General features: G+C 37.9%; 1 protein-coding gene across 1 annotated transcript in view; it reads right to left on the bottom strand.

Moving 5' to 3' along the window:
- anos1b (anosmin 1b) overlaps positions 1-12,937 on the bottom strand; it is a 152,428-nt gene that overhangs the window by 59,886 nt on the left and 79,605 nt on the right. The window contains exon 3 of the mRNA XM_043702467.1: positions 740-802. Within this exon, the coding sequence (XP_043558402.1) occupies positions 740-802 (63 nt within the window). The remainder of the gene's footprint in view (positions 1-739; positions 803-12,937) is intronic.

The raw sequence follows: 12,937 nt of genomic DNA, 5'->3' as shown, positions 1-12,937 counted from the left end.
GGGGGGGGGGGGGGGGTGGAGATGGTGGTGCACACTGAGGCATCACTTCAAGTGAAACTTATCTTTGAAAGCAAAACATGCTAGAAGAAACATAAAAGCGGAAAATCTGCATGTATTATTCGGTAATGAAGAATTACTTGGCTGAATATTTTTGTGCAACTTCATGTCCTGATTGGCCTCCTGTCTATGCTTAACAGCCCTCCTGCATTTCTGCCCTGCTATCATTGTCAACCCCTTCCTTGGAGCACCATTTGATTATTGGCACTCATTCTCCACTTACATGATTTTTGATAGCCCCTTTCTCTTGTTATCCTCCTCTTCCATTGTATTATTTCTTTGTCCATTTTCCTTCTTCTCTCCCTATACTCTTTCCTATTTCTCGTACTCTTGATCCTCCTATTGTACATCTCACCAGCTCTACTCATTCCTCACTCCACTGGGTCCAATTTTGTCTAACCTTCTTACCCTGCATGACCTACGTATTGTATTTGGATATCTGCTTTCGACTCCAATGAAATTATGAAGTACAGATCGAAGATAAAACAGAAGTGCACGTTTGCGAGTTTTAAGTTACCACTTCTTGAAGCTTACCTATGTAAACACAAGGAGCTTCTCACTCTGGTAAAGGCCAGAAACCTTTGCAGAATTTCATAACCTATTGTGATGGAACTTGAAATGAAAGCTACATAAAGATGTGATGAACTGTGAAGAAACAGAATTCAAAGTAACCATTACCTACCTCACACTGTCGCTGGCACTGGTTTTCATCAGTATCCCATAACTCTTTACAAGGCCGTAGACACTGCAAAAAAAAGGAAAATAAAATTGGTCTACAGCCCATTAGTTTAATTCCAATTAATTCCTGTAATCCCTCACTAACTTTTTCTTTCTTTATATTCAACTCCTGTAAGTATTTCATTCCAACAAAAGCTTATGATGCTGGTGGAACATCTTCGATGACATTACAGCCTTTTATTCATCTCTAAGGTAATTACAATTATATAAGTGAAATATTACACACAAAGACATCTGTAACTAGCAATATTTCAGTTTGTCATAATTAAAATACTTCACCAAAGTAAAATTATGTGCATGGAAATAACATAAGTCCAGCATATTTGCTCATAAAGAAGTCAACAAGGTTACATAGTTTAACAGGGATACTATGGTGATGAACAGAATTATTGTGCTTTTGGTGAACACATTGAGATGATCACATTGTTCTTTCTTTTCATGTTCAAAGTGAGTTAACCCAGTCGTCCTTTTCTTTGATCAGCAACTTTCCTTGACAATATGTTTTGAGACATTAAATATACCATTTAGTTGCAAACTACCATTTAAACTATTTTTTTTTCAAAGTTGTGGAAAGATGGACAAATGATGTGTATTCTAAATAGACCATCTGCCATGTACTGTACCTGGCTTCTATAAAATGGATCAAATGACTATTCTAAATTAAACTAACCACCAAAAGAAAATTAAATTTAACATTGTTATAAGCTAGTGACACAAGATAAACACCTATCTCAATTATCATGACTTCAACAGGATCTAAATAAAAAGCTGTTTTTAAGAGAAGATGAAATAATGTTCTAAATACGTATCTTAATATCCAGTAGTATCAATAAATTATCCAGTTATAATCTTGGTTATTTTTACTGACTAGAATTATTTGATTTTGAGTCATTAGTAGCTTATTCCAGTTGTACATTTATACATATATATGATATAAATATAATTATATTAAATGTCATACAAAAATTATTTGTGGAACACAAAATAATAATCTGCTTTCCATGTATCACTTTTAGTTTTAATCAGTATACACCATAAACATATGATTACTTCAGCTGAATGGACATGTTAAATTATATTCAGTCTGTGCATACATCTCCCAAGAGGAAGTTGGCACAAGGGAGGAGCAGGAAACAGTTACATCACAACAAGCATTCCAGACCCCACAAGCATCAACACAGAACACACCCACTTTGGGAAATTACATAGTGTAAAAAAATAGAAACTCCAAAAGAATTGAAGTGCAGTTATTTCATGATGGTTTCTTCTGATCTGGCCCTGGAAATTTTCAAGTAACTGCCAATCTGTAAACTTAGTTCAACAACAGCAATTAACCCCCAATTGACCTCCAGATGCCCTATAGAGGCATCAAATGAAATTACTTTACCTAAAAGGGCAGTCTAAGTTATGTATGTCTGCTGTGCAAAAATAAACATGAATTTCATTGCATAACACTTCTATGAATAACATCAGGGGACAGTTCATTGTATGTAAAACTATTGCATCTGGATCATATTCAGCACACTTCAAACATTTAAAAGTGTAAAAAAAAGCAGAAAAAAAATTCATTTCCTGCTATATTTCAAACCCTGATAACCTGCATTCTTCTCAAATGCAGAACTGGGATTTACAAATCACTACCAATTTACAGAAACTTCCATAACTATTAGTATTGTAACCTTACTCTGAAGATTTAAGTTCTGTCTCAATGAGATCAGAATTATATGAAACAATAGATTTTGCACACTAAAATAGAGCTATGGTGAACATTGAGATATCTTCAAACAGTTCATGAATCCGGGGGTTTCAATGAGTAATTGTTCTGTGCTCTGTGCCAATCCTGAGGCATAAATACTGAGCCCCAATACGGGCAGTTAGCTGAGGAAGAGGGGTGGATAATTCACACGCCATAAATACTTTCAAGATTTATGCAATCTCGGTGATATGTGGAATAATGCATTTAGTAACATAATATAAATATGTGGCATGAGAACTAGAAGTATTTTTCATCGCCCAACATTTGTTTGATCATAAAAACAAACTACTCAGTTTTTTTGGAAAATGAATACAGAATAGTGGCTCTATACTCAGAGGCCAGACTGTTATTGACTTAAAGTTAATAATATAAGCATTATGAATTTGCATCCATAATTTTTAAAAAGGTCACTAAAATATTTCAGGATTTCAATGACATTGGGGAATTAACTTTAAATATAAAGGAAAATTGGACAAAATAATTTTTAAAAAATCATCAATCTGTTTATGGGGATCTTTAGGTAGACAGTTTTACGCCGGGAACCCAGAATGGATACTGATGCAGACAATCTAGGGCTGTTCCTTGAAATGAATTAGCCATAGCATTTATTCCAAGAGGTGCAATAATTTCAATATTTTCAAATATTCAAATTTACTGAAGACTCAAAATGGGGCAGCATTGTAGACAGCATTGATGACAGCATTAAATTACAACAGGATGTGATAGATTAGGCGAACGGGCAAAACTGTGGCAGATTGATTTTGATAAAATCAAGTGTGAGGTCATCCATTTCAGACTGAAAAAGGATAGATCTGGGTACTTTTTAGAAGGCACAAAGTTAAATATGTCGAACAGGATCTGGGAATTCAAGTGCCTCTTTAAAATGCCACAACATGTGCAGAAAATAGACAAGAAGGCAGCTGGAATATAGGCCTTCTAAAGGACTGGAGTACAAGGATGGAGATGTTATCCTGTAGTTAGATCCCACTGTGAGCAGATCTGGGCTCACAGTTTAGGAAGGATGTTTTGGCCTTGAGTTCAACACAGACCTACAAGAATGATACCTGGACTTCAGGGGTTATTACGAGGAGAGATTAGATTTATTCTTCCACACAATTTTTAAGATTAAGGGGTGATCTAATCAAGGTCTTCAGGATATTAACAGGGAAAGATAGGGTCGAAAAAGATAAACTATTTTCATTGGTTGGAGGTTCAAAAATCAAGGCACAGTCTAAGAATTAGGCCCAAACCAATCAGGAGAAATGTTAGAAAGTATTCTCCATGCAAAGACTAGTGGATGTTTTGAAATCTTTTCCTCAAATGGCAGTCAATGCTAATTCAATTGTTAAATTTAAATCTGAGATAGATAATTTTTTATTAAGCAAGAGTATCAAGGGATACGGGCCCAAGGGCCGCATTTGGAGTTAGATCACAGTTCAGCCATGATTCTATTGCATGGCTGAGCAGGCTTGAGGAGTCAAATGACCTAGTCCTGTTCCTATCAGTTTGGACATATTACATATTTCTGGTGAAGACCATTCTACCAAGGGGCTAGAGCACACTAATAGAGAATGTTGGTGAAGTCTAGCATCACCAGTCTCAGAATGAGAGTGTGCACAGTATGTGTAACGGAAACAAAGTAAAATTCATTTAGAATCAGAAAGTTCCTCTGAACAGTATCATCCTTCAATTCAATTTTCTACTCAACAGTTTAATAGTATATATTTGACAGTAATTAAGATTAATTTCGTGCCTTTCCCTTGATCTTCGATATCCACAGATTCATCTATTACAGAACCTGACGGTTCACAGACAGCAGAGAGATAGATGGGGAATCTGCTGCCTTATGTTTATGCTTGTACTTAATACCAATTGTTATGTTACGATGCCGTATTCTCAATGTTCTAAAATAATAGATTATCCACTTTTGTAGACTTGATCTCGAACTGAATTTATTTAAGATCGTTGGGACAGAACTCGCATCCATCAACTCTAACTGTCATGGGTGAAATGAATTGCAACCCAATTTAGATAAATAACAGCCACTGTACTTTGAAGTAGTGCAATGTATTTGAAGCATTTGAGGATGTTTCTGAGAGAGAAAGTGCAATATAAATGCAAGTCTTTTCTCTTTTGATTTGAATGATTTTACAAAGTAGAGTAGGAGGAAGAAGAGGGAAAGACTGAAGAACTCCTACAGCCTTTTTCTTTTAGTTTCTTTACCTCCTTCTGCATTAGATTGCAACAGGTATCAAATCAGAAACTTTGCACAACAGATAGAAACATGCTTAATCTTAGCAAAACTAACTGACCACAAACTTATCTCAAAAACTTAAATATCCATTTCCATCACTAGTGGCATTCCGTGGATGCAGCCTTACCATTTCTAAGATGCGCTACAGTAATTCACTAGGACTTTTTCAACAGTATCTCTCAAGCCCTGATCTCTACCCCCTTAAAGGGATAAAGACAGTGGGTTCGAAGACACATTGTCATCTTCAAGGCCCTTGTTAGCAGCACATCTTCCTGATTTGGACATATAGCATCTTTTATTTCACACAGTAGATGTTTTTCTCAAACATCCAAAATACTCCACCTAACCGCATTGTGTGGCAATCTACATTGTACAGACTACAGCATTCAATAAAAAAGATCTATATAGTATCTTCTCTGGGGCCAATAAATTGGTCCAAAGGTGTGATGCTCAAAACTGAACACAGATCACCAAATGTGGTCAAAAGAATAGCCTGAACAGTTGAAGCGTAATTTCCTCCTCATTGGATATAAGGCCATAAGACATAGGAGTAGAAATTAGGCCATTCAACCCATCAAGTCTGCTCCACCATTCAATCATGGCTGATAAGTTTCTCAACACCATTCTCCCACTTTCTCCCTGTAATCTTTGATCCCCTTGATACTCAAGAACGTATTTATTTCAGTCTTAAATATACTCATCTGATCTGGCCACCACAGTCTTCTGTGGCAATGAATTCCACAGATTCACTACTGTCTGGCTGAGGACATTTCTCCTTATCTCTGGTCTTCCCTTTCACACCCATTGTGACAAATAGCAATATTCCATTAGCATTTTGATTATATTTTGTACTAGTCTCCAGTTTTAGGTGAATGCATGTCGGCACTCAAAACCTTCACGCCTCCATTGTTCACAGGCTCTCACCATCAAGAAAATATTAAGATTGACCCTTCTTAAATCCAAAGTGAACGAACTCTTCCTCCCAAACCATCCCCCCCATTAAGCTTCATCTGTAACAATTTTTGTCCCTTCCTTCATCAAAGTATGTCACTTTTTAATTTCCTATCTACACAACTTATTACATCTCCTAATTTAGTAGCCTCTACAAACATGCACATAAAAGTCTCTATTCCTTCATTTTTGCTTCTTGTGTGAACAGTTGGGTCCACAATACAGATCGTTGGGGGCACACCATTATCACATTTGGTGAGTAAGGGCATTTTATTTATCCTTACCCTTTGTCTACTATCTCCCAACTAATTACCAGTCCATGTGACAGGGTTACCTCAAGTTCCCTGCACTGTCATTTCTGCTCATAATTTCTTTGAAAAGTCATAGGTAGAGATAGTGATGGGAGTGAAAGGAAAAAGAATGGAGCAGGACAAGAGAATATGGTGGGAGTGAGAGACAGGAAGAATGTTAAGTAGCAATGGGGTGGAGATAAAAAGCAAGCCATCTCTTTAAAACTTTTTTTGCCCAGCTCCATCTATAATGATTGTCCTCAGCCATTGGTGGTTATTTTCCTGCTCACAACACTCAGCATAAGAAAGAAATAAAATGATATAAAGAGAAAGAAGATGGCAGGGAAAGATGCAGGATAAAATGAAGATATAGAAGCATAAAAGTACAGAGGGATATAGAAACAGCTGTTCAGAATCAATATCAATAACCAAAGGAGGGGTACTATTTAGTACACAATGCCATGGGATATTGACTTATGCATTGGAAATGCTTCCATGACATAAAGATTAATAAAAAAACATTGCACATCAACTGCAGAAACATCCACCTCAACACTTAATTGAAATAAAGACATTTTAAATCAAACAGATGGGATTGCAATCATCATCACATGGTGTCAACTAATTTGGATGTACGTATTTCTTCACAATGTAGCAGTCCTAACAAAATGTCCTTGCGTCCAATAACGTCCTTCAATTGACAAGACACACTCACTCGGGGCTGGATTATCAGGGAGTCTGCCTGACAACAGAGATCTTTTAAAAATGGTGGGTGAGATCTAATAGTGTAAATCCCACTCGTATTTCCAACAGAAACCATTTTTTTGACAGCAGGAGGGTAGCAGTAGTATGGGAACATAAATTTATGAGGTGGTACAAATGGTCTTCAAGGGTGGTTAAGGTTTGTTTAAGTGCCATGATCTAAAATTTTTAAGATCCCTATTCCTTTAGATATAGAAAAAAAAACCAAGCTAATTTGTAGTTACAGTTAAAAAAAAAACTTCTTGTCTACTTTGATTGTAGATTAGTAAAGGCCATCATTATCTTGAAAGTTTTTTTGTCATTTCCCAAGGGCTGTTATTATACCTGTGATCTTTATGAATACTTGGCCAAGTTTCACAAACTACAAAAGCACTTTTCTCAGCAAGAGAAGGAAGAGTTCACATTTTGATTGACAGCTTGAAGGGACTAATAAAATGATTAGTTGCCATTGATGTGGTTACTGAATAAAAAAATGTTTTTACCAACAAATTAAATACTAGAAGAAATGTAAAATATTTGAATGGGTTTCATGAATGGGAAACCAAAAGAACTGCAGATGCTGGAGATCAGAAACAAAAGTAGAAATTGCTTGAAAGATTCAGCAGGCTTGGCAGCATCTGTGGGGAGAAAGCAAGGTATGTACAAGAATCAGTGGGCCCAAAACCTTAACTCTGATTTCTTTCCACATATGCTGCCAGACCTGCTGAGTCTTTACAGCAATTTCTGTTTTTGTTTTTAATGAATGGAAGTTTTCTTCAGTGTTAAGTGTTAATGAATGAGAGCTCTATTTGATTGTTAAAGTTTAACTTTCTTACATCTCCACAGGACTCCTGAACTCTCCCCAGGGTGGATACTGGCTGAGTGGCTATGGAGCTGACATGGATGATATCTGATGGCTTGGATCTGGCATGAGTTGTGGCCTGGGGGCTCAATTGTTAGCACTGCTGCCTCACTGTACTAAGGACCACGTCCAATTCCACTCTCGGCCGACTGTGTGGAATTTGCACGTTCCCCGCGTGTCTGTGTGGGTTACTGTCAGGTTTTTAGATTAGATTAGATTACATTACAGTGTGGAAACAGGCCCTTCGGCCCAACAAGTCCACACCGACCCGCCGAAGCGTAGCCCACCCATATCCCTACCTCTACATTTACATTTACCCCTTACCGAACACTACAGGCAATTTAGTATGGCCAATTCACCTGACCTGCACATCTTTGGACTGTGGGAGGAAACCGGAGCACCCGGAGGAAACCCACGCAGACACAGGGAGAACGTGCAAACTCCACACAGTCAGTCGCCTGAGGCGGGAATTGAACCCGGGTCTCTGGCGCTGTGAGGCAGCAGTGCTAACCACTGTACCACCGTGCCGCCCACTATGGGAGGAAAGCAGGTTCTCTGCTTTCCTCCCACAGTCAAAGATGTGCAGGTTAGGTGGATTGGCCAGGGTAAATGAGAGGATAGGGGAGCTAGCTGGGTTTAGGTAGTATGCTCTTAGGAGGATTAGTATAGTCTCGATTGTCTAAATGGCCTCTTACTGTACTGTCAAGATTCTATGAGTCGAGGGGGCATGGGGATATGAGGAGACTCACTGCTGTGAAGGAACACTTCAATTGGTTGGGATTCATGAGTTGGCATTGAGGAGTTCTAAGGAGTGATTGGGGATGATTTTAGAGCTGGAATGACTAACATCTAAAACAAGGTATGCAATGTCCCAGAGAACCAAGAGAACCATTTTAGAGAGACTTCTAACTCCTTACTCTTGCAGCTGCCGATGATTTTCTTCTGGGGTTGGCAAGTCTGGTTCTATTCTGCTCCTGACTTCCCAGAATAAAAGTAACACTGCCCTTTAAACCATGGAAGACATATGCCAAAGTCAGGACATTTCCCACTTTAAGTTATCTCACAGAGTCATAGAGATCTATAGCATGGATAAAGGCCCTTTGGTCCAACTTGCCCATGCCATCCAGTTTTCCCAATTTAAACTAGTCCCATTGGCCTGCGTATGCTCCATATCCCTCCATTCCGAAGCCATCTATGTATCTGTCTAAATGTTTCTTAAATGACAAAACTGTACTCACCTCCACCATTATCTCATTTCCAGACACACACCACCTTCTGTCTGAAAAAACTTGTCCCCCCGGACTCTTTTGTATCTCTCCCCTCTCAACTTAAACCTGTGCCCTCTAGTTTTAGACTGCTCTACCATAGGGAAAAGATGTTGGCTATCTACCTAATCATTTCTCTAATGATTTTATTTACCTCTATAAGGTTACTGCTCAGTCTCCTATATTCCAAGGAAAAGTGTCCCAGCCTATCTAACCTCTCATTATAACTCAAACTCTTAGGAAAAATTTGGCCTGTGATAATAATTCAGAGCTTCTTATCTTTTGATGAAAAACACAAATTTAAAATTTCACAAAATTTAATGGCAGCCAGGTCATAACACCCTTCTACAACCTCTATCATCAGGGAGAAGGTACAGAAGCCTCAACACACGCACCAGCCGGTTTCGCAACAGTTTCTGTCCTACTGTTGTTAGAATACTGAATGAACTCACAAACTCTTAACATTCACCTGTCCCTGTGTTTTTGTTTTGCCGCTGTTTACCTATTATTTACTATTTATGCTACTTAACTCTGTGATCTGCCCATATTGCTCACAAGACAAAGGTTTTCACTGTGCCTCAGTACACGTGACAATGAATTGAATTGAATTGAACTGAATTCAATTCAATTCCAAGACCTTCTCTAATCATCTCCTAACTATAGAAGTAGTTACTTGCTCATAAAACATGAGTACTGCTACAAAGACACATTTTAATGAACATGATTCGGAGATGCCGGTGTTGGACTGGGGTGTACAAAGTTAAAAATCACACAACACCAGGTTTAATTGGAAGCACACTAGCTTTCGGAGCGACGCTCCTTCATCAGGTGATTGTGTCTTTCATCACAAACACAATCACCTGATGAAGGAGCGTCGCTCCGAAAGCTAGTGTGCTTCCAATTAAACCTGTTGGACTATAACCTGGTGTTGTGTGATTTTTAACAATTTAATGAAGCTTTTTATCTTGCAGTCATCAGGACAATTCCCAAGAATATCAATTTAAGGGGAAAACCAACAATCCACTAACCAATCAATCAGCACTCTACTCTCTCTCATAGGGTAGAAATATTGATTTTCCCTTTAAATTGGCGTTGTTATCAATTGTCCTGATCAGTGCAAAATAAAAAGCTTTGACAAAATGTGTTTGTTTTCAGCAGTACTCAAGTACATTCTGATTGAGCAAGACACTTCAAGTTACAGAACGGGCATTAGTACTTTTTAAAAAGTACGCTTTCATTCTCAGTCTCCAATTCCCAACTAAAGGAATTTGACAATCTGCCCACACCATCCTGCAGGTGAACTCCAACTGGTGTTCAAATCAGATTACAATGAAATTTATACCATCAAAAGAATACTTCTGGTGTTAATCTTAATATATTTGAAAAGGGAGATGAAACAACACACATTTTATACGGAATACCGCATAACTCCAGAATAGCCTTACGTTTTTCACTGACAAAAACATCTAATACCTCCTCCTTATTAATCTTAACATGTTCTGGAACATCCCAATCCTACTGAAATCCCCACCTACAATATCTTTCTTCCCTATGAATACAGATGAGAAGTACTCATTTAAGACCTCACCAATGTATACTGTCACAATGCACAGGTTGCCTCTTTAGTCACTAATATGTCCCACACTTTCCCGGGTAATTCTCTTACTCTTAGTATACTTATAAAAAGCATTTGGGTTTCCAACTTGCCAAAGTATTGTGTGGCTCCTCTTTGTCTTCCTAATTTTCTGTTTTAAGCTCCTTCCTACAGTGTCTAGAGAGTGAGAAGATCTCTTCTCTTTTAATGTATGCTTCCTTCTTTTTCTTTAGCAAACTCTTATTATCCCTTGACATTCATGGTTTCCTGGACTTGTTGCCCTTACCCTTCACTGTTAGAGGAATACACTAGCCCTGAATTCTCACCGTCTTACTTTTAAAAGACTCCCACTTTCCAAATGTGGACTTACCCGCGAGGAGCTGTTCCTAGTCTATATTTCCCAGATCCTGTCTAATGACAGTGAAATCAACCTTCCTCCAGTTTAGACATTTAACCTCTGCACCACCCTTATCTTTTTCCATAATGACCTTGACACTTGCTGAGTTATGGTCACTATCCCCAAATTACTCATCCACTAAAACTTCAACTAATTGACCAGCTTCTTTCCCTAGGATTAGGTCTAGCTCTATCTCTAATAGGGCTACTTACAGACTGATATAAAAAGCTCTCCTGGATGAACTTTAAAAACTCCATCCTGTCTAATCCTTTCACACTACGACGATGCAATTAATGTTAGCAAAGTTGAAGTTCCCTGCAACTATAACTCTGTTTCTCTCACATCTTTCTATGATTTCCCTACACATCTGCTCCTCTAAATTCCTCTGACTGTCAGGAAGCCTGTAATAAAATCCCAGGAATATAATCGTCCCTTTTTTATTTCTAAGTGTGCTCATTACTGCAGTGATGATTTCCTTTATTAAAAATGCAATGATTATCTTTAAGAGTTCTCTAGATTCAGGAATCATCCCTTGGTATTGAAAAATTGTACATGTCCCTCCATTTTTTAAGAAGGGTGAAAGAGGAAGCCAGCGAATTACAGATGAGTTAGCTTAACATCTGTGGTGAGGAAATTGTTGGAGTCTATAATCAAGAATGGGATAACTGGACACCTTGAAATTTTTCAGTTAATCAGGAAGAGTCAGCATGGGTCATAACTGACGCATCTCACTGAATGTTTTGAAGAAATGACTAAGATATTGGGCAAGGGAATGTCTATGGATGTTCCTTTTATGGATTTCCAGAAGGCATTTGATAAAGTCCCACATAAGAGACTGTTCAGAGAAACAGATGACAGAAAGTAGGGATTATAGATGGATATAGTATTCAGTGTTGTCCCAAAAGGATCTGTGTTTGGGTGACAATTATTCACATTATTTATTAATGGCTTGGATAATGGCATATAAAGTCATACATCAAAACCTGCTGATGACACATAGTTAGGCGGCATTATAGACAGTGTAGATGATAATATAAAATTGCAAATGGATATTGATAGACCAAGTAAATGGGCAAAATTGTGGCAAATGCAGTTCTATGTAAGCAAGGGTAAGGTTATCCATTTTGAACCAAAAAAGAATCGATCAAGATACTTTCTAGAAGGTATTAAATACTGTGGATGTCCAAAGAGACTTGGAGGTTCAGTTACATCAATCTTTAAAATATCACAAATAGGTGCCAAAAATAATCATCTTTAAAATATCACAAATAGGTGCCAAAAATAATCAAGAAAGCTATTGGGCTGCTGGCCTTTATACCTAGATGGCTGGAGTACAAGAATACAGAAGTTATGTTCCAGTTATACAAAACCCAAGAGAGACCCAATTTGAAGTACTGTGAGCAGATCTGGGCACCATACCTTAGAAAGGACATAGGAGGGAGTACAACGCAGGTTTACAAGAATGATACCTGGACTTCAGGGGTTAAGTTATGAGGAGAGATTACACAAATTAAGTCTGTTTAATCTAGAATATAGATGGTTAAGGGGTGATCTGATTGAAGTCTTCAAGATATTAACAGGAAAAGACACTGTAGATAATGATAAACTACTTATACTGGTTAGGATCTCTGAATTTTCCACTACAGGCCCTGCTGAAATTCTGTTAAAATCCTAAAAGGATGCAGCACTTGACCACAGATCTTACAAATAGTACAGGGGAACCTTGATTATCCGAAGGACCCAGGCGGGAGTATTTCAATCGGTTAATCGTATTCCGGATAATCGAATGCTGGATAAAATAGTTTAGCCAATCTTGCGATCTTGCCTGATATTCCGATATTCAGATAATCGAATGTCGGATAATCAAAGTTCCTCTGTATTCAAAGCACAAAGTTAGCATTAGTAACCTGTCAATACCTTTTTCCAAAGCATATCCTATTGATTTTGTGAAAATCTTGGGATTCTGCATTTATGAACTGTCAAAAGGTACAGAGTAGATGTTTGTTTTTAAATCCAGAGATGAAATAAGATG

Source organism: Chiloscyllium plagiosum, chromosome 13, assembly GCF_004010195.1.
Source record: "Chiloscyllium plagiosum isolate BGI_BamShark_2017 chromosome 13, ASM401019v2, whole genome shotgun sequence".
Lineage (NCBI taxonomy): Eukaryota > Metazoa > Chordata > Chondrichthyes > Orectolobiformes > Hemiscylliidae > Chiloscyllium > Chiloscyllium plagiosum.
This window is presented reverse-complemented; position numbering and strand designations above follow the sequence as displayed.